This window comes from Phyllostomus hastatus, unplaced genomic scaffold (genome assembly GCF_019186645.2).
Source record: "Phyllostomus hastatus isolate PE091 unplaced genomic scaffold, TTU_PhHast_1.1 phas_scaffold_501, whole genome shotgun sequence".
Taxonomy (NCBI): Eukaryota; Metazoa; Chordata; class Mammalia; order Chiroptera; family Phyllostomidae; genus Phyllostomus; species Phyllostomus hastatus.
Window position 1 is genome coordinate 71,854,864 of NW_025334033.1, and position 21,364 is coordinate 71,876,227.

The following is a 21,364-nucleotide window of genomic DNA, read 5'->3' on the forward strand; positions in this document are numbered from 1 at the left end:
GGGCTCGGGGGCCCACGGGTGTCGCCCAGCGTCTCGGCCACCCCCCAGGCGGTCCGGCTCCCCGGGGGCTGGGGGACCCCCCGGGCTCGGGGCTGCGAGCCCCCTCTCGGTGTCCAGGGTCAGCAGCAGCCCGCCCCCAGGAGGGGCCAACAAGCTCGGACAAAGACAGGCGGGTCTGTCACCGCAGGGTGTGAGGTGGGGGGGCCTGGAGGCCACCTCTGTCTCCGAGCGCGGCCCCGGTCTTCCCACCCGCTCAGGACGAGGGCCCCACCAGTGTCCACTGCGCGGCCTCCCCAGCGGTGCCGCCTAAGGACCAGGCCTGAAGGCCCAGCAGGGCCCCCACGCCCCTCGGGCCACCCCACGGCCGGCGGCAGCCAGCCCTCTCCTTCCCAGACAGGCAAAGCTGCGACCTGCTGCCCGCCTTTGGGTGAGGGGGGCCCAGAAGCCCCCGGCTCTCCCGCACAGTACAGGTTTGCCGGGCCAGCCTGCCTCCGGCCCGGGGTGCCCCTGCCAGGGGCTGCTCTGGGGCGCCCCCTGTGTGGGGCAGGTGTGGTCACAGTAAGCGGGCCACGCACCCCCTGGGATGGGAAGGGCCACCTGGTTGGGGTGCAGGGCCAGCTGCCCTCGATGACCTGCAGACCCCACCTCCCCCCTGGGCCCTGCTGGGGACACTCCCCAGAGAGCTTTCTGAACCTGAAGCCGTGATCGCCCCTGACCCAGGGCCGCTGAGGGGAGGGGGAGGGGCGCCCAGGCCAGGCCCTGCAGGCACCAGACCCCTGCCCCCCCGGGCGCCGTCTCCAGGACTCTCCTGGGCAGCCTGGGGCCCAAACCGTCCACGGCCGGGCATCCTGAGGACGGCGGTGTCGGGGGTCCGTCGATGGGAGGAGCAGGCTTGCAGACAGGAACTAAGAGACCGCCCACGCCCTGGCTCTGACCGCTCCTACCCACCCGGCGCTGCTGAGGACAGAGGTTACGGACTCTCGACCTCTGACACGGGCCGCAGACTCGGAACCACGACGCAGCTGGCAGCCTGCAGACACCCCGACAGAGGCCGACAGGCACCGGGGTGCGGGGTCTTCGGGGTCCTCCACAGCCGCCCCTTGGGCCCCTCACTCCGACACATGCAGACAGAGCCCCCGGACCAACCCTGGGGCAGGCGTGGGGGCGGCGTGCATCCCGCAGCCGTCGCTGAACCCGCGGTGCTTTCCTCGTCTGTGGAACGACGTGGTCGGCCGTGGCCAGGGCTCACCTGCCCCCACCACGCCCAGTCATGGGCGGGACCTGCTGACCCCGCACCTGGGGGGAGGGGGCCGCCGGCACCCGCAAACTGCGCCTCTCGGGCGGGAGGAGGCTGTGCACATCTCTGACTAAGCTCTGAAAAGGAAAACAAGGTGTTCCACCCCCAAATCGGTCGCCCTCGAACTTCAGTGCTCCCAGAGGTGCTGTCTCCTAACGGCTCTGCCGCTTCCCTGCAATCCGCGCAGCGGGCCCCTCCCGCCAGCCCAGCCGCAGACACGCAGCTCGTGGTGGGGCGGCTGCCCCCCCCAGACCGGGGCGCAGGGGGCTGCAGGCCCTGGAGGCCGAGGGGCCACCGCCTTCCCGGGGGGCCTTGTTCCCGCCCCGCCTGAGTGCCCGCCCACACGCCTGTGTGCGCCCGAGCGTGTGCGCGTGCCTGTGCTTGTATGTGCAGCTGTGTCTCTGTGTGTGGACGCGTGCTCCTCCAGGGTGAACAGCAGTCCTGGGAAGGACTGTCAGGTGGGTGCCAAGGGGCGGCAGGGGACAGCCCGCTGCCCGGGTGCTGCCTGCCTGCCGCCGGGCCCAGGTCAGGAAGCAGGGAGGCCTGTGGGAGGCGTGGGGCACAGGGGGTGACCGCGGGGTCAGGGCTGGTGGGGAGACAGACGTGCTGGCCAGGGCCCGGCCCGGAGGAGCACAGGGACGTGCAGGGGACGTGCAGGGGACGGAGAGGCCGCCACAGGGCCACGGGGCCTGAGCCGACTCTCACAGGACTGAGGCCGCGGCGGCGTCTGTCTGCCTGTGACGGGGTGCAGCCAAGGGGGGCCCCCAAGTGGGGATTTGTAATGGGGTCCGGAACTCAGGGTGTCCAGGAAATACTAGACATTACTGGGAGGCAGCCCCCCTGGTTACAGCGCCTGCGTGGGAGCGTGGAGATGGTTGGCTCCACACCACGGGGCCACGCCTGCGCGGACCCACCACGGCAGCCCAGGAAAGCTGGAGGGATACAGGGATGCTGGCGGCTGGGGCCAGTTGTGGGAGGAGCCGGAAATGGGGCGGCCGAGGAAGGCTGGCGCTGGGATTTAAGCCCCAGTGCGTCTGCCATGCGGGGTCTTTTGGGGGCCACACGGCTCGGGCAGAGAAGAACCACGGACTTCTATTGCTTTTTCTGAGAAATACAGTGCCCCGGACGGGGGGGAGGAGGGAGGAAGGACTGTGCGTGGGAGGGTGTTCCGAGGGCCTTTGGGGTCTCGGTGAAGATGTTAAGTCATCACTCTTGTTTGTATAACAAACGCAACACGCCCACAGGTGCCTCTGCTTGTCCCGTGTTGTCCCCAGGGCCCGTCGGGATCAGGGACCCCTGTGAGCGGTGGGGTGGGCCACGCAGGGCGGCCCGGTCGGAGTTGTCCCTGCCCGCCGCCCCCCACAAGGCCTTCCCCACATCGCCCATCAGCCCCTCCAACCCAAAGCCCGGCCCTCTCCCCCCTCCCCGCTCCTCCCCTCTCGTGACTCCCCCCCACACCCCCGCTACCCGGCTTCACTCACTGGCCTGCCCAGCCCGGGGCTCTGGCCACGCCCACCGGTGACTGCCCCACCGAGTCCCTCTGGCCTGGCAGCGCCCCTCCCCCAGAGCTCTCCCCCTGCTCCCACCCACCCCCCACCCCCGGCCGGAGGACCCCCGGCCTGAGTCCTCCGCTCTGCCTGCCCGCTCCTCCCACACCGGAGGGTCCAGGGCTCACCCTCCAACCCCTCTCTGTGCCTCTGCCCCTGGGCACCAGCGGTCACTCCTCCAGCCCCGCGGCTTTCGGCGTCATGCCTCCTCCACGACGGCCGGTTGGTTCGTGGGCTGTGGGTGCCGCCAGAGAGGGCCACACACCGGGCCACCGACACAGCAGAAAGCAGCAGAGGCCGGTCCCCCCCTGGGTCTACAGAGTCCAACACGCAGGCCCGGGCCGACCGGTGCAGCCTGCAGGGCTCAGGGGCGTGCGCGCCTGTCCTGGCTCCCGGGGCCCGGCGTGCCCTGGCCCGGGGCCACACGGCCCCCCCCTGGGCTGGGCCTCCCCCTCACAGGGGCACGTGAGGGCCCTCAGTGCCCACCCGGATCACCCAGGACCGCCCCTCCCCCTCGGCCCCTCGTCGTCGCCACAGCCCCCTCTCCCAGACAGGACGACAGCCCCGGTGCCCCGGAGACCGCGGCCTGAGCGGAGCGGCGGCCCCTCCTTCCGTGGGGCCCACACAGAACCGAGGCAGAGGGAGGGAGTCCGCTCGGGCCTGACGGTCCAGCAGGACGTGGGTCGGCGCGGCCCCCAGCCCGTCGAGCACAGGCGCGGGGCCTCGGCCGCCGTGACCTGCGAGCCAGCTCCTCACAGAGAGGTCGCTCGATGAGACCAGGCAGGGGGACACCGCCGGCTGGGACACCGCCGCCTGGGACACTGGCAGGGCCGGTCTAGGGCGGCTGGGTCTCCAGGCTCATAAACCCCAGGGCAAACTGCGGCCTGGCACCAGCGGGCCCGGGGTGCGGGCGGAGGGTGCCAAAGCTGGGCCTGGCCTGCCGCCCCTGGCTGTGACACCGGGCAGCTTGCCTCCCCTCTCTGAGCTGCACTTTCCCAGCTGCGAAAGGGGGTGAGCGCCCGCCAGGCCGGGCGGCTGCACGCCCGGGGTCAAATGCCCCCGGCCCCCCGGGAACACAGGAGCCCTCCCCTCGCTGCCCCCCTGACCCGGACATGGGGCAGCGTCAGGCCTTGGCCAGCGTGCCCGGAACCGGCAGCTGGGGTGCCTGCTTGAGCCTTCACCTCGGGGGGACCAGCATACGTGTGGGGGCGAGGGGCGGGCAGGCCCCTCTCTGCCTGGTCTGGGGCAGGGCCCAGCCGGAGGCCGCCCTCCCACTGCCCGTGCCACGCCTGGCCTCCTCGTGGCCCCACTTTGTGCCCCTCCCCCAGCCTCTGACCCCAGTCCCTGGGGTTTCCCAAGAGCTGCAAAGCTTGGAACCGGCCTGGGAGTCCGCCACGGGCCAGGAGGGGGAGGGGGGCCCTGACCCCTCGTCTGCTCTGGGGCCGGCCCTGTGCTCTTGGGTCCTGGGAAACCGCCACCTCCTCCCCCGATCTGGGGCCAGTGGCCTGTCCTTGGGGTCGCTGCTATTTCTGCCAAAGGGGAGAGGTAATTATAGCTCAGCCCTTGCCAGCTGGCTGAGCCCCGCACCCGGGGAGAGGGGCCTGGGGCGGGGACGCCGGCGGCCACAGGTCAGCCCTGCGGGCTGGCGGCAGCGCCGCAGACCGGAGCCGGGGCTGGGCACGTGCAGGGGGTCCACGGGTGGGGCTCGGCGCCCGCCCCTCCAGGGGCAGGAGGGGCCGCCCTCTGAGACCAGGCTGGACCGCGCCCACTGGGGGCGGAGCCCGGGCGCCGCCGTCCCTCACGGACCCAGCGAGGAGCCAGGTGAGACCCCACTCGGGGAGCAGGGGGACGCCCACTTCCCACGGGGGGAGGAAGCCCCTGTCGGGCGTGGACGGAGGCCGGGCAGAGGGCGCCCTGCGGCCCTGGTGGGGGCTGGGAGTGAGGGGCCGCCCTTCCCTGTCGCCCAGGGCATCGGCCACCAGGGCTGAAAGGGACACAGACCCCAGCAAACCGGGGTGGCGGGCAGCCCCGGGAGACCCAGCCCCCTGAAGCTGGCATCTCAGTGACTCGGTGGGGGCGGCCAGTGCCCCTGGCGGCTTCCCGGCCCCGGGTACCTCGAGCCCTCCCCGGGCGTCCAGGCCCAAGCCCAGGGCCGCCAGCCCTTCCCCCGACCCCTGCGTGAGGCCGGACCCCACCCCGGACGCTGGCGTGCGGCTTCTCCAGCTTTGCCGGACAGTCGGCCAAGCCAGCCCCTCCAGAAGCCGCCAGCAGCCGGGCTCCCCGGCCAGGGAGCGGGCCTGAGAGGCGGAGGGTCCTGGGAAGGGGTTGAACCCCCGGGGGCTGCAGGGCCCGGGGTCGGCACGGAGGCCGGCCAGCCTCCCCCAAGGCCCTGGGACGAGCTTGTCACTCGGGCCGCTGCCGCCCGGGCCACGCATCTGGGAAACCCCCGGGCACTGGCCGCTTTCCCAGCTGGGATCGTCAGGAGGTCACCCCTCGGCTCAGGGCGCACCCGGCACCGAGTGCGCGCAGGCCCCTCCGGCAAGGGTCAGCGTGTCGTCTCCGTCCTCGCCGTGCGCTGGCCGGCCGGCGGAGCCCGCGTTCTCCGTGGGGACTGGAACTCGGGGTGACGGGCTGCCGCGTCTGCCTGCCCCGTCTGCCCGGGGCTCAGGGGGCCAAGGTCAGCCACGTCCCACGCAAGGGTGTCCCCTGCCCCCAGCAGACTCGCAGCCACCGCCCAGTCCAGTCACCCCGCGTCTGAACTCCAGGCGGCACACCGTGGACGGGGCCGGGGCCTCGGGGCCGCCAGGCCAGCCCAGCCCGCGCGAGAGCAGCCAGCCCCCCGCACGCCCCCGCCGGGTCCCCCAGGGGCCCTCCTCTTGCCCAATCCAGAACCACGAGTCGCCTGGAGAGCTGCCAGCCTCTCCGCTCGCCCCCGAGGGAGGCCACGTGGGGGTGTCCACGGCTCCCTCCCCCTGTCCAGCTGGGACAAGGGGCAGCCTCAGCCCCTCCGAGTTGGCCAGGCTGCCCAGGACGAACGCCCGACCTCCGGAAGGTAGACGCTGCCCAGAGTCCCCAGGCCCCTCCGTGACGGCCTCTCCCAGAACCGGACGGTCCAGGGGGCGGCGGGCCGGCTGGGGCCCTCGGGGCCACTCAGGCTGTAACGGAATCTCCCCAGCTGGCTGCTGCGCCGCGGCAGCTCCGGTTCCCGCCGGGCCCGAGGCTCTGACGCCGGCGCTCGGGCCGGCAGGTGGGCAGCTCGCGCAGAGGAGCAGCACCTGCGGGAGCCCAGGTGGGGCGGGGCAGTGCATGTGGGAGCGTGTGAGCATGTGTGTGAGCGTGTGTGTCTATGGGGGTGTGAGTGGGGGCCCCAGGAGCTCCGGCCTCCCCCGGCCAAGGCCCTGGGGTGGTTTTCCCACTGTCACTGGCCCAGGTGCCCCTGGAGGAGGGGTAGCAGGTGACCGGACAGCGGGGTGGGTGGGGGCCTGGCCGGCGGTCTGTGGGACCTGGTGGGCAGGCGAGACCCTCAGCCTCTGCCGGGCCCTCTGACCCTGCACCCGAAGCCCTCGCGGGTCAAAGGGCACAGTGCACGGTCGGAGGGGTGGCTGCCCAGCCGCTGCCGGCCCAGGGCCCGCGCTGAGGAGGGGCCCCTCCCGGTGCAGGGCGGGCGCTGTGCGGGGGTCTCAGGGACCCTCAGGGAAGACGAAGACTGGCTAACAGGCAGCGGTGTGGGGGATGGGCAGGCGGGGGCCGGCAGAGCACGTGGGCTGGGGGCCACAGGGGGTGGCAGCCTGGCTGAGAGGCGGCAGGAAGCCCTGAGGGTGGGTGGCAGGAGAGGTAGCGCCCCGGTCCCGGCGTTACCTGAGGTGTTGAACCAGGGGCGAACAGGCCCCGCCTTCCTCACACGCACACCCCCGGAGGCTGGTGGGAGGGGTGGGCGGGGTGCAGAGCTGGGCCGGGCAGACGGACTGGGGGCCTTCGGGCCCAGGGCTGCACCACCGTCCCCCGAGGGCCTCGAGCCCAGGTGGGGACACTGGGCCAAGCCCCGCAGACCGTCCGGCCTTGTGGCCTTGGCCAGACCTCTGCTCCTGGACCGGGGTCGGAGCCAGAGCTCTCCGCGCCCCCCCAGAGGGCAGAGGGGTGTCCCCAGGGGGCGCGGCCTGACACTGTGCAGGCCGCGGGCCAGGAGCTATTTTCCGCCCTTTATCGCCCATCTGCCGGGAGCTGGCCCCAGAGCAGAGGGCACTCGGGTTACACAGTGTCCCCGCCAGAGGCCCCGCCTCCCCCCCCACACACACACAGGGCCCCGCCCCAGGGAGGTGCGGGGCAGATGGAGGCCGGGCAGAGGGCAGCCCGCCCCCCATTTCCGGTGGGGAAACTGAGGCCCAGAGCTGTCACTCCGATGGCTAAGGTCCCAAAGAAGGACAGAGCCCAGGTCTCAGCAAGGGCTCCGCCACCACACACAGGGCCCAGCTGCGGGCTGCGGGGCGGGAGGCCGCCTGAGAGCAGAGCGCGGCCCAGACGAGGTGCAGACTAGGGGAGGCGCGGAGACGACAGGGCAGGGACAGCCAGAGGAAGTCCCCGCCGCGCCCACGCGGGACGGGATGGTCCCAGGTGCACAGGGCCACACCGTGTCCCTGAGCAGTGGCGGCGATGGCTGTGTCACCGAGCACAGGCCGGGTCCCAGGCCCGCCTCTGAGCCCTGGGCACGTGCCCCCTCCTGTCCCGCACCCGAGCCCCCGGAGGGGTCGCTGCCGCCATTCCCACTTCACAGCCCGGCAGACTGAGGCGCAGAGGGGCCGGGGCCGCCCACGGCCGCTCGTGGGCAGACGGTGCAGGGGATGGAGCCAGCCGGACCCGCAGGCTGCCTGCCCCAAAGCAGACTCTGCCCGGCCACTGCCAGAGATACACGCAAGCACACCGCACGGCCACGCACATGCCACACACATGCACATGCACGCACCCAGCTCACGCACGTGCACACGCGGGCATCACACTCACACACAGACGCAAACACAGGGTGGCCCTGACACAGACACACTCACACACGGACACTCTGCGTGTGCACTCTCACATGTGCACAAACACGTGTGCTCTCGCGTGTGCACACTCTCACACGTTGCTGTCCCCACACCCCGGGCAGACCCGGGCGCCCGGCGGGGCCCCATACCCGGGTGCTGCTGGCGGGGCCCCCAGGGGTCGGCCGTGCGGGGTCCCTGCGGGGCTCAGCCAGTGCCCAGCGGCTCTGAGCCTCACCTGGGGTGCCCGGGGGACCAAGCCCACCCTCCCCGCTGAGCCCGCTGGCCCCCGGGCCTGCCCCAGGTCGCCCGGTGGGGGCGGGGCGGCCCAGCAGGGAAGAGTCTGCTCTCAGGGCGCAGTCTCCCCTCCCCGAGGGCCGTTCCCACGCCTGCCTCCAGCCGTGACGCCGCCTTGCCCCTCGCAGGGCCATGTGCAGTCTATGAGGACGGCCCCGCGGGCCCGGAGCCCCGACCCCCGGCCGGAGACGCGGCGGCAGAGCAGGAGGAATGTGGCGGCCGCTCCGGGCTCGCCAACGCCCAGGGCGGGGCGGGTAAGGCTGCGGTGCCGGGCGGGCCTTGGCCCCCAGCCCCAGGACTCCCGGGGGCGGAAAGTGCGGGGTGAGGGGTGGGCACAGGGAGGGACTTTGGGGGTGAGGTCCGGCAGAGAGGGTGGCAGGTGCCCGGGCAGGGGTGGGGCGCAGCACGGCGTGGGGGGGGGGCGGTGACAGAGGGCGTCCACCGGCAGCAGGGGCAGCGGGGGCCCTGGAGGAGCTGGAGCGGGGTGTGGTGTCAGGGCGCCTCTCGGGCACAGTCACCCTGGCAGCCCAGGGAGGAGGGTGCAGCGGGGACAGGTCGTGGGGCGTGAGCCACGGGGCGGGTCCGAGCCTGAGCAGGGCCGACCACCCCCAGAAGGCCGGCCGCAGGCTCCGTGGCCCAGAGCGGGCTGGTGGCGGCCACTCTGCCTCCCAGGGCCACACTGCGCGTGTGGGTGGGCGGGAGGGCGGCCCCTGACGGGGGGGCGGGGGGGGGGACACACCATCCCGGCCCTGCCCCTCCGCCCCGTGCTCACAGTCCCTGCCTTGTCCCAGGGACGGGGACGGAGGCCCCGTGTGGGACGTGGAGGGCGTTGGGCTGGGGCAGGGCCAGCTCGGGGCCAGGCCTCGGCCCCCCCGCCCCCCGTGCCAGGCAGAGGCCCCTGGGCAGGCCCCACCCATGCGCACAGGCGGCTGGGAGGTGAGCACAGCCCTCCAGGGCATTAGTGACTGCCACCCTCCTTGTCATCATTACCAACATTTGAACACTATCACGGACTCCCCAGGAGACACGACCTTCTGGTCCCGAGTGGGGCATGGGGGAGGGGCACAGGGTGCCGAGGCCCGGTCTGCCTGGGTCCCCACGGCCACCTCCACCCGCTTCCCTCGGCCCCCCACCCTGGCCTCAGGAGGGTGACAGGAAGCGCCCCCCCTCGATCCTGAGGCAAAGCCAGCCGGAGCGTCCGGGCCGCGGCGCCGAGCCGCCGAGGATCCCGAAGCGTGTGCGGTTCCACGAGCCCGTGGAGGTGGCGGTCCACTGTAAGAGGGGCGCGGGGCGCGCGGCCTGGGCGGCGCGGGGCGGTCCCGGCTCAGGGTCCCCCAAGGCAGCCTGCAGGGCCGGCCTCCCCTGAGGCGGCCGCATGCCCGCCCCCGGGGTTTTGCAGGTAGAGCTCACGTAGCCACGCCTTGGAGGCCTGTGGTCCACCCTCCCCACCACCAGACCCTTTTCCGAAAACTCACCCGGTTGGGTCGGGCTCGCCCCAGCTAGCCTCCCTCTGGGTCCACTCACAGCCCCACAGCCACCCATGACATGGGCTCGTGGGGGGAGGAGGCTGCACCAAGGCAAGGACATGGGGTGGGGGGATCCCAGGGACATCTTAGATTCTGCCTGCCACGGCCCCCCAAGGAAGTGCTTCATGAGCCCCATGGAGTTGTGGGTAGAAGTCACAGCCCTGACCCAGGCAGCGTCTCCCCCGTGGCCCCTCAGAACTCCCACCCGCTCCTCCCGCACCCCTGGCCCACGGAAGGGTCACACCTCGCCCCCCTGCCCCTCCCCCACCCTGGCAGCTGGGGAGGCGGCAGAGACTCTGCAGACAGGGAATCAGGGCCCCACGTTCCGGAGTGGGCCTGGTGTCCCCCGGTGAGCTCCGGGGGTGGGGCAGGTGGGGGTGCTGCCGCACCCTCCTCCGGAGCCAGCCCTGCCACCTCGGGCCCACCGCCCCTGTAGCCCCCCCGGGCCCCCACTCCCGCAGGCCCTGGGAGCAGCGCCCAGCGTCTTGGTGACCCCACTTCCTGGCCTGAACTTGAAGCAGCGGGGCTGGGTGGACCCCTGGGTGGTACCCAGGCCCAGGCCCGGGCCTCCCGTCTGTGGAGCGGGGTGGTGTGGGTCCTGTGGGTGGGGGAGGAGCCCGGGGTGCTTGGGGAGCCCAGCGCCCCCCACAGGGGCCCTCACTGCGAGCCCACCCTCAGCTCTCCTCCCCAGACATCGCCGGCAGGGAGCCCACGCCCGCCACCCAGGGTGAGTTCTGGGCCCTCCCCCCCGCCCTCGGGCCCTCAATGCCCCCCACACAGCGCCAGTGCCGCCCTTGGACACCCCGACAGGGGCCCGGGCAGGGATGGGGGGACCCCCGCGCCCCATGGGGAATAGGGAGTCACCCCAGGGATGCCCCATGGGCAGAGCCGTGGTGCCGCCCCTGCCCTCCCTGCAGCCGCCCCCAACACCACGGGGAAGAGGGAGCCCGGGACCCCTGGGGGCGGGGCGGGGCCTGCGGGTTAGGGCTCACGGCCCGCTCTGGCCCCCAGCGCCCCGCCGGCAGAGGCCCCACGCCCGCTCCCTGCTGCTGGGGCTGTCGCTGGGCCTGCTGCTGGCGCTGCTGCTCGGCCTGTGCTGCGGCCGCCCCGGGCCCCTCGCACCGGCCCTGGAGGACCTGCGGGCCCGGCTCCGCGCCCTCGCCCTGCGCCTGCGGCACCTGGTCGTCGCCTGCTGGCACTGCCTGCGGCCACTGTGACGGCTCCGACACCCGTGGCCCTGTGGGCAGGGCCCCGGGGGCCGCTGAGGGCCTGGAGCAGTGTGGGGTGACCCCTGGGCTACGGGGGCTGCCGGCGGGGGCCCCAGGACTGGAGACCAGACTCGGGGTCCGCCTTCCCTGCGATCAGCACAGCACGGGCCGGGGCCCACGGAGAGGCTTCCAGAGGAGAAGGGCTCCCCTTCCGAATCTCGGGGTCCCCAGGGCCCCTTCTGGCTTCTCAGTTCGGGATCCCAAAGCAGGAGGAGGCCCCCGAGGTCCAGAGGGGACCCCAGACCTGGGCCTCGGGGACCCTCCAGCACCTCGGGCCCCCACACCAGCCCGGCCCTCAGGACTTCTTCTCATCTGCCCGAACTGCCTGCCCCCCCCGAGGACGGGCAGATTGCCCCCCCACGTTCCAGATGAGCAAACGGGGGCTCCTCCGAGAGGCCGGGTCACGTGCCCGGGTCCCAGCGACACAGGCCCCCCCCCCCCCCGCCCCGGCCCTGCAGCCCTGCCCCGTCCGGGGACCACGCCCTCGGAGGGGTGAGGGGGCTGTGAGCACACGGCCGAGGGCTGGCCCCCACGAGAGCCGCGCAGAGACCCGCTGGCACCGCGGCCCAGACGACGACCGGAGGTCCTGGGACCAGATCGCCTGCCCAAGGGGGACACCGTCAGCCCGGGAGACAGGGGCGCCGCCCACCCTCAGCCGCGCAGGGCGCGTTGGGAGGCAGCCCCCGGGGAGCGTGCCCATGTGGGGGGGCCCTGGGGAGGACGGGGGCGGGTCCAGGGCAGCGCTCACCCTCGAGTGACGAGCGGTCACGTCGCTCAGACGCGTCCATGAGACACTCTGGTCTTCCCATTTTTATTTGACTTTGAGAAATAAACACACTTAAGGATCTTCGCCTCCGGTGTGGCCACAGGTGGAGTTGAAACACGATGTTGTCACCACGCAGCAGGGGAAAGCGGTGGGTGGCCCCGCGTTGGGGCCCCGAAGCCTGGACGTCTGGAGGCGCTGGCGGCGGCCGGCCCGAGACTGGCCGGGGGGTGTGTCCGTGACAACCCGCCCTGCAGGGGCCCTGCGGGATGTGGGCGCGGGCCTCTGTGGGCTCGACCAAGGGGCTGCCCCAGCCCAGCTCCAGGCAGCCTACGGGGCAGACCCCAAGCTCCGGTGCACCCTCGGGCGCCGGAAGCCCCTGCCCCTCCTTCTGGCCCAGCGGGCGGCTGCCTGCAATGGGGCCCCACCGGTGGGGGGCCCCCAGGCTGCCCAGATCTGCTTGGGGCCCTCGGGCTCCGTTAACACACCTCCCCTGTCCCGTGGGTCCTCTGCTCAGCTTGGAGTCTGGCCCGACTCCGGGGCCAGGACCCTCAACCTTGTCCAGGACCCTCAGCCACCTGGCCACAGCCTCGCCCGGGACTCCAGCCAGCATCACGGCCAGTGGCCTGCCGCCTCGTCCTGGCCCAGTCTGTCCACAACCCCTGCCTGCGCCTCGGTCCTGGCCCCGATCCTGGCCCCCGAGGCCCCGAGCCCCCGGCCGGGAGACGAGTCCGGTGGCTGGCAGTGATTGCCCGGTCCTGGGGGGACGGGGCCGTCCTTCCCCTCGGGTGGGGGGCAGCAGGGAAGCAAGCTTTGCGGCTGGAGGGCGGCTTGGGGAGCGAACGCGGCTTCGAGAGCAGGGTGGGGTGCTCTTGCACCTTGGGTGCCCCCTCCTGGACTGGACACAGTGGGCGGGGTGCAGGTGGGGAGCCAGGGAGCCCCTGGAGGAGGGGTCCACGGACCAGCTGCCCCACGTGCCTCTGTGTGGGCAGCATCCTGCCCTCCAGGGCCTCGGGGCCCCCGCTGGGAAAGCAGAGCCCACCCCAGGGTGCGGGGGCACCAGCTCCCTGTGGGTGGGGGTGCAGAGGAGCTGCCCAGCACATCCCCTCCCTCACCCGCTCTGGTCTCAGCCCGCCATGCCTGGTGCACACACACACACACACACACACACTTCTGCACACACACGCTCACATGTATGCACACGCACACCTGTGTGCACACAGTTGGCTCCATGTGCTTGCACACATTCGTGTGCTCACTCACACTTGTGCACACTCGTTCGTACATGCACACACAGCTGTGTATGGACACGCTCTCATGCACTTGCACTCTCACACGTGCACACTCACACCCTCAGGTGCACACTCAGACACCTGCAAGGGCACCGGGACACACGAGACAAGCTCGGGGCCGGGCCACTGGGGCCCCACCCCCAGGCACCACGGCTGCCCCCAGGACACCCACACAGGCCCACACAGCCATCTCTGCACTTCTGATCCTGCGACCTACAGACACGTGGGCAGAGCCTGGACCTGGCGGCCAGCGGGGTCGGAGAGGCCGGCCACCCCCCAGCAGCCCTGCCAGCCAGGTCCCCCCAGCAGCCCCACCCAGTCAGCCGCCGCGGTCACAGTGGGGGTCGGGGTCTTTGGGGGAGCAGCTACTCATGATGCACAGGGCGGGGGGAGGCATGCAAGGCAGTGTGGGTGGGGGGGCCCAGGCTGAGGCCCCGCGGCGGCCCCGGGACAGGGCGCGGGGCGCCTAGATGACGGCACTCTTCTCCTCCTGGAAGAGGGCGCGGTCGGGCCGGGCCAGCAGCAGCTCCTTCTCGTGGGCCAGGCTGTCCAGCAGGGCCTCCTCCCGGCAGCTGCGGTACACCCGCACAAAGGCCATGACGGTGAGGATCAGCCAGGCCATCCACGCGCCCCAGAGGCCCAGCTGCGCGGAGAGCGGAGGGAAAAGGTCAGGGCCAGTCGGACCCGGCATCCACCGCCCCGGAACCCACCCGCCCAGCCCCCGGGGGACGCGTGGCACCTGCTGGGAGAGCGGCCAGGACCCTCTGGGGACCAAGACAGGGTCCTTCCTTGGCCACCATCGCTCCCCCGCCCCACGCGGTGCAGGGGCTCTGGGAACTCTGCCGCTCCGCCCTCACCCCGGCCAGCTGGCCCCTCGGCCCCCCGGGCCCTCGGCCCCTGGGGTGGGCAGTGGCCAGCAGCCTGGTCCCCTCCCAGACTCAGCTGCCCGCTCCAAGGATGGCTGGTCCCCGAGGAAGCCCACTGCTGCTGCTGCTGCCAGAACAAACCAGCCCTCGGCTGGTGCTTCCAAGCGGCTGGAGGGGAACCGGCGAACCGGAGCCAGGCCTGAGCCGCGTCAAGCGGCCCTCACGGGAGGCAGGTGTGTCATCCCACTCCCTGGCTCCCCCAACCCTAACTGCCCCCGACGAGGGCTGAGGCACTTCCCACTTCGCCTCACGAAGGTGCATCTGGCAGGTCCAGCTCCTGTCTGCAAAGAGCCCTCAACCCACCGACGTCCAGAGCAGCCCCTGGACGGCGTGGGGCCGTGCAGCCAGCCTGGGGCAGGCGAGGCCCTGGGGGCTGGGGAGCCCCGCTGGGTGCTGGGAGGAGCTGCCCCCACCCTGTCGCCCCCTCGTGGGGCTCATCCATGTCCTCCCCCGGGGGCCAGACACAGGTGGCGGGGGACAGGCCACTGCTGACCACCGACACGTCCAGAGGCGCCTGTGTTCCGGCACACGCCGTCCCCAGAGTGCACCGCGGTCTCCCGGAGGACAGCGCAGGCCTCCCCGCCGACCTGGAGCCCCGCCCATGTGGCAGCCCCGCCCACACCCAGCCCCGCCCACACGGCAGCCCCGCCCACCTGGGCAATGGCGAACTGGTCGTAGAAGGCAGAGTTGTCCACGTCCAGCTCCAAGTTGACGTCCTGGAGGTCCTCACAGCTGAAATGGCAAGGCCCAGAGCGGGGAGGTGACTGCCAGGCCACCAAGCACAAACAGGGCCGCAGGCGTCACCCCAAAGGGCGGCGGTGGGGGGGGCGCTGTCCCCAGGGTGGGGCGGACGGGAGCCTCGATGCTTGCAAACCCCGCCCCAACCCGGCCCAGGACGGCGGGGCGCCCGCCCCAGCCTCTGCTGCCCCGGGACCCCGGCCTTGGCCCCACTGCCCCACGCCGTGGGCCCAGGCAGGGTGGACCACCAGGCCTGGGCGATGCCACAAGCCCCGCCCACGGGCAGCTGGGGGGGGGGGCCTGGCTTCAGAGCCGGGAGTGGACGGGCCTGGGGCCGCCGCCAGCTGAGCTGTGGGAGTGGAGCCTGAGCCCGGGAGAGGGGCCCCGAGGCCTGGGCTCACCCTGACGCGGCTGGGGCCGGGGACTGGGGACAGGAGCTGTCACGCCCTCCCCCGGGGTGTGCCGCAGGCTGCACCCAGGCCCAGGGCGAGGGGGCAGGGAGGGCCGGCGAGGGGTCCGCACTCTGGCCCTTCCGCCCTCCTGCGTGCTGGGGTTCCAGGTCTGACGTTGCTCCAACAGACCACCTGCAGCCTCCGGGCGAGGTGCGCCAAGGGCACTGGGCAGGGGGCAGCCCCTCTGAGAGCGGGCAGTCACCTGCTCCACTCGGGGCCCCCCAGCCGGACACTGCCCCTGCTCAGGGCCCCCGGTGGCCACTGTGTCCCCGACCCAGCCCAACCGGAAGCTTTGCTCCCATTCCCCACCCTCCTGTGCCACCTTCTGAACCCCACCCAGACGGGGCCCCTGCCCACATTGCAGGGACACACCTGGGCTTCCCGGACCGGAGCCCACCCTCGGGGTCCTGTCACCCCACCATGTGCCAGACAGGACTGGGCGGTGGGCAGCTCTGGCCTCCCGGCCCACCACCCCCACCCAGAGCCACCCCGGGGGGCCGGGGGCCCTGCTCTGAGGGCAGCTGCTGGGGGCTGCAGGGCAGAAGGCAGGTCCCAGGGAAGGAGCAAGCAGGCGCGGCTCAGGTGGGCACAGGTGTGGGCACAGGTGGGAGGAGCCGCGCTGCGGTGCAGGCCGGGACTTGCGCACCGAGGGGGGCCCCCTGGGAGTCCCGGCAGGGCCCAGGGCGCACCTGCGGGGCATGGTGCCCCTCTCCGTGACAGAGTCACACCACATGGTGAAGCCCACGCTCACGATGGTGCTGGCGATGAAGACGAGGAAGACCACGAAGGCGTTGACCAGCAGGTTCAGGAGGGAGTAGAGGAAGGAGCTGCGGGAGGGACAGCACAGGTGGGTCAGCACCCCACCCCCGGGCCTGCCCCCGGGGCAGCCCCCACCCTCGGGGGAGTGGGGCCCGGAGCAGCTGGTCCTCGCCCCCCAGCGCCCCAGGCTGCCCACCCCGCTCCTCCCAGAGGCCCACCCACCACCTGTGCGCAAGGGGCTTGCCGCCTGACCACGCTCCGACGTCTCGCTGCACCCGAAGGCGTGGGGCCGGGGCCACCCCCCAGGGTCCACACGGGCGTGGCACCCCGGGGGGCTTCTGGACAGCACCACGCACTCTCTGAGGGCCAGGGAGCGTGCGGCTGAAACACGTCCCCCCAGACTCGCCTGTCCCCCTGCGAGCACCCAGCACCCCACCGAGTCTGGGTCGCCCCCTGGGGACCCAAGTCCTGTGTGTGAGCCCCCGGCTGGCCAGGGCTGGATGCTCGCGGAGGCTTCGGGGACAGTGGGGTGGGGGACTGCCCCACGGGGGGACGGACCTGCGGGGGCCTCGCTCAGGAGGGCAGCCCAGGCCCCGCCCTCACCGGCCAACGGGTGAGGTGCGGACACCCGCCTGTCACACGTGGCCTGAGGAAAATGACACACTTCACAGGGAACATTCACCGGAAAGGTCTCGGCCGGACTCTCAGCCCGGACACGTCCAGGCTGCTGCCGTCAGTGTGGGGGCTGTGACCCAAGGCAGGGATCTGCCCCGCCCCCCAGTTCAGACCACTCTCTGGGCCTCGGCTCCCCCTCTCCACCTGGGTCGTGAGAGCCCCCCCCACCCCCGGTTCCTGTGAGGGGAGGGGCCGTGTGGCTGAAGGACAGCTCAGCTGCCCTGGGTATGTGACGCACTCTGCCCGCCCTCGTCCTGGGGGAGGGGGCCGGCGGGGGGGCTTCCTGCTCTCCCAGACCTGCGCAGGGTGTGCTGGGAGCTCTGAGTGTGGGGCCAGTCCCCAGATGCCCCAGGAGCTGGGGGCACAGGACTGAGTGGAGAGGCTGCTGAGTCACCACGGGAACCAGGCGCCTGGAGCCCGCAGCCTGGAGCCCGCAGCAAGGCGGGGGCGGCTAGGAGCGGGGGCTGCGGCATGGGGGGGAGGGGCTCAGGGTGTGGGACAGCCCCGCCCGCTGGAGCTGGTGCTGGGAGGCAGCAGAGGTCCCCTCAGCCCACACCAGCAGCCAGGTCCTGGGTGAGCCGTCCACTCCGGCCAGGGGTGTGGTGGTCCCTGGAGGGTCCAGGACACAGCCGCCCCACCAGGAAGCTGCCCGTCCACCTGTGAGGCCCATGTTCGGCACAAACACCCATCGCTTGGACCCCACCCGCTTCCTGTTACACGGGCCCCATCCGGGCTCCCCGACGACCAGACAGGGAGACCCCGTCCCGCAAGACAGGGCAGGGCATCCGCGGGGGTCGCTGCGGCCAAAGCCGCCTCCCACTCCTCTTGTCCACTCCCGGTCAGTTTCCTCGGAGCCTGCTGGGGTCTGCAGGTCCTGGAGGGTTAGGGGCTGTCCGGAGTCTCAGGGGCTCCGGCCCCACCCCCTCCCCCTCCCCCAGGACCGGCCAGAGCAGGACGGGAGCCGCTCACACAGGGTTAACGCCGTCTCTCTCCGGGAGCCTCTCAGGGCGCCCTGCCTGGATGTGCCGTCTCCATGGTGACAGCATCCAGAAGCCCTGGGAGGCTGTGGTGGGCAGATGGGCCGTTTTAACCCAGCGGTCCCCCGCTGTCAATCACAAACCCCCGCCACCTGGACACTCGCAGGGCTCTGCCCGGGCAACGCGGCCCAGGCCCCCTGCCCGTGGCTCAGCCGCGGCCTGTGCTTCCGCCCTGAAGGACCGAGCTCCCGGGACGCCGCAGGCGCCGGGCCCCCGCCCGTTCCTGCAGTCAGCAGCCGGGGTGCCCTGCGCAGAAGGCTGCCCCCTACAGTTCTGGGCCCAAGCTGTCAGGCCCCCACTGGGCATGGGGACGGCTGGCCCCTGTTGGTGGGGATGGGTCCTGGCTCGTCTGTGAAGCCAGACTCGCAGGGAATCAGTGTGTGCGCTGGCCCTCAGCAGGCAGGGCCCTCCAAAACCCTGCGTGTGACGGGGCCGTGGTGTCCCTGTGGCCGTGGTGTCCAGCTCAGCCACTGAGCTGGTCCTGGCTTCTCTGGGCGACCCCTTGCCTGTGGCCAGACGAGGCCGACCCAGCCTCCCAGGGGTACAGAACTCACTGACACAGCGAGCCTTGGCCCCTCGGCCAGACGTAGAATCTGGGGGGACGCCAGGGCCAGGCGAGTGGCCGTGAGCAGCAGGGCTCAGGACGCAGCCTCTCTCGGCTGTTCACTCAGTGGACGCTAACTGGGCGCACCCCCCGGCACCCTGCCCTGCGCTCCACCTGAGCACATGGAGGGGGACAAGGGGCGCACCCGCCTGGGGTCCGCCCGGCGGCCCTCGGGGGGACACCTGTGGTCTGGGAGCCCTGCCCGAGTCCCACAGCTGGAGCGGGGACGAGGGTGCTGCCTCGGTGGACCCACAGCCCGCGGCTGCAGTGGACGACGTGGGGCCGTGGACGGTCGTCCCGGATGGCCAAGGAGGACACCCCGCAGCAGACGTCCCTGGAGAAGAGGAAGCCACGACGATCGCAGCCTGGACGGCAGTCACCGGTGGTGGGACAGGTGAGCCCCCGGGCAGATGCAGAGACAGAAGACCCGGAATGTCCCCCCACCCAGACGCTGGAGCGCCGTGTTCTGGGCGGATGAGCACCATGGCCGGGCACAGGGGGGCACGGGGAACCCCACGCCCCCGCTGTCCATCTCTAAAGTGGGGATGGCGCCCCGGCCAGTGTGGCTCAGTGGGCTGGGGATCACCCTGCACACCGAAAGGTCTCCGGTTCGACTCCCAGTCAGGGCACGTGCCTGGGCTGTGAGTTCGGTCCCCAGTCGGGGCACGTTCGAGAGTCGGGGTGCGTGTGAGAGGCGGCCGACCGATGTCTCTGTCTCTCTGCTCCTCCCTTCGGCTCCGTCTAAGCGAGCCCGTGGGTGAGGAGGACACAGAAATTAGACAATGAAGTGGGGGTGGCGATGGCAGCCCCGCAGGGCTGACGGCTCCTTTCTGCAGGACGACAAGGGGCAGAGCGTTGTCACAACCCCCCAGGTCTGCTGTCCTGTGGGGGGTGGGGGGGGACGGGCAGCCCAGCGGGACCAGGACTCCAGTCCCCCCGACTCTGCACTGCCCCCTGCCGCTGGGGGTCTGTCCCGGCTCTGAAGTCGCCTCCCTCCCAGCGACGTGGGGACAAGCTCGGATGCTGAGCACGAGCTGATGGCCAAAGCGGGACCCCTCACCAGCCGTGCCCCCTGCCCTCAGCTCCCCAGGCCCCAGGGACCTCGACCTGCGCCCCTGCTGACCGTGCCGCCCTCTTCCTCAGACCCCCTCTCCCACTCCCCACTCCGAGATGCTCCTCCTGCCACGCTGGACGAGCACGCTGACTGGGGTGACGGCTGCTCATGGCAGCGTGGGGGCCCCACACGCTGCAGCCGGGGGCCTCCCCAGGCTGACCCCAAATCCGGAACCTCAGTGCAGCAGGTGAACCGTGTCCCCGACCCCGTGTCCAAGTCCTCGCCCCGCTGTCTGGGAGTGTGACCTTATTAGGAAACAGGCTCTTTACAGGTGTCACGAAGCTAAAGCTCTGCCAATGACGTCAGCCTGGAGGTGGGCGGGCCCCACAGCCAATGAGTGAGGCCCTGCAGCAGCGTCAGAGACAGGAGCGGGGGCGGAGGGCGGCTGACTCAGAGGTTGGGGGAGGTGGGGGTGAAACCCCAACCCTGGAACAGCCGCCAGAAGCTAGCGTGGGGGAGGGGACTCTCCTGCAGTGGGGACCAGCCCTGTTGACTCGTCGGCTTTGGCCCGGGGCCTCCAGCACTGGGGGGGAAGGGGCTTCATGGTTGCAGCCCCCGGGAAGCGGAGCGCATGGGTCACTAGGACCCTGCCCTCTCCCAGGGCCCCCCGCCCCAGGTGAACGGCACCCACTGCTTCCCACACAGAGCAGAGGCGGGGCGGGTGAGGAGGGGTGGCGGCGGGAGGGAGGGAGGCTAGGGAGCTAGGGAGAGCACAGCCAGGCCTGGCACAGGGGCTCTGGCCCAGCACCCCCAGCCAAGGCCTCCAGGGGCTCCCCTCCAGAACTCCCCCCGCCATCAGCCCTCGCGGGACGACGGGGGTGAGGGGAGGGCTCTCTGGTACCCCATGTTGCACGGGGCCTGTTCTGGTTCCCCCCCCCACACACACACACGCACCCCCACCAGGGACAGAGCACAGGCCCAGGCCATGGAGCTCTCCGCGGTGCTGACGCGTGCGCCTGGCTGAGCTGGCGAGGGAGGCCCGGTGCGCTCGGGAAGATGGTGCTAGATCTACACCCTCGGGGGGTGGGGGGGTTGGGGGGGTAAGTGCCCAAGTGCCAGGAGCAGGAGGCGATGCGCATTTCGGGAGGGCCGCGCTAGCATCATACGCAGTACGCGCGAGCCGCGCGGCCCCGGGCTCTGCGCACAGACAAAGGGCCGTGCTCGTGGAAGCGTTAAGGGCCCAGGGCTGGTGTTTCCGTGCCCCCGAGCTCCCGGGGAAGAGGAGAGCCCGGGGCGCCGTGGACGAGGGCTGCGTGGGCGGGGGGCGCCGGGTGCCCACTTACCCCTCGTAGCCCTTGCAGAGGAAGAAGAGCGTGCGCCAGGCGTGGCCCGCGGCGACCACCAGCGAGAGGAGGCTGGCGAGCAGGCTGAAGCGGCAGGCGGCCGGCGGGCCCCACTGCTGCACCGTGAAGCGCTCGCGCCCCTGCACCGTCATGTTGGCGCTCAGCCACATGCCCTCGGTGAAGAGCAGGCAGCGGCCGCGGAAGTCGTGGCCGTTCTCGAACAGCGGCACCACCACCACGAAGCTGAAGACGAAGGCCAGGAAGTAGCAGACGCACTGCGCGAGATGGAAACGGCTGAACGCCATGGCGCGAGGAGGCTGCGGGCCAGGACCGGGAGGCACCCAGCGCTGCGCGCAGGCTGACCGGGGCGCGCGGGAGGCTGCGCAGTGGCGGCGCCAGCGGAGCTGCGCGCCCCGCCCGCTACGCTTGCGCAGCGGCCGAAGGCGGGCTGCGCCTGGGTCAGCACCACGGACAGCTGCTGGGCGATGGGGCGGGGGCGCGCGGGGACAGAGCGTGGGTGTGGGCCTGGGAAACGGTGCCCGGATGGAGATGAGAAATGGAAACCGGAAGAGGGGACGGGGTTAATGGTAGATCAGCTTCTCTGTGCCCGATTCTGTGGCATGGGTACCAGGAGCTGCCTGCGTGGGGCCCGTGGGGGCTGGTTCTGTATCCCCAGTTCCCTGTGAGCTTCCATTCAGGAAAGGCGCCTGGGAGAGGCAGGTCCTGGAGGGCCCGGGCACGGCGGCACAGTGCAGGTGGGAGTGAGGATTG

At 71.9% G+C, this 21,364-nt stretch overlaps 2 protein-coding genes across 4 annotated transcripts; one reads left to right on the top strand and one right to left on the bottom strand.

Annotated features, from left to right (window-relative positions):
* Positions 1-4,517: 4,517 nt before the first annotated feature.
* On the top strand, positions 4,518-11,800 carry CUNH14orf180 (chromosome unknown C14orf180 homolog). 3 transcript variants are annotated; one of them, XM_045823629.1, is made up of 5 exons: positions 4,518-4,665; positions 8,285-8,410; positions 9,301-9,430; positions 10,361-10,409; positions 10,694-11,800. In XM_045823629.1, the coding sequence occupies exons 2-5, from the start codon at positions 8,300-8,302 to the stop codon at positions 10,968-10,970; spliced, it is 567 nt and encodes a 188-aa protein (XP_045679585.1). In that variant the 5' UTR covers positions 4,518-4,665; positions 8,285-8,299; the 3' UTR covers positions 10,971-11,800. The 3 variants fall into 3 exon arrangements, with proteins under 3 accessions (XP_045679585.1, XP_045679587.1, XP_045679586.1); XM_045823631.1 differs by having other exon boundaries at positions 10,374-10,409; XM_045823630.1 differs by lacking the exon at positions 4,518-4,665 and adding an exon at positions 5,850-6,133.
* A 1,666-nt stretch (positions 11,801-13,466) lies between these two features.
* TMEM179 (transmembrane protein 179) lies at positions 13,467-20,978 on the bottom strand. The gene is made up of 4 exons (XM_045823628.1): positions 20,594-20,978; positions 15,811-15,948; positions 14,585-14,663; positions 13,467-13,648 (listed from the first exon to the last, which is right to left on the bottom strand). The coding sequence occupies exons 1-4, from the start codon at positions 20,896-20,898 to the stop codon at positions 13,472-13,474; spliced, it is 699 nt and encodes a 232-aa protein (XP_045679584.1). The 5' UTR covers positions 20,899-20,978; the 3' UTR covers positions 13,467-13,471.
* Between the last annotated feature and the right edge of the window lie 386 nt (positions 20,979-21,364).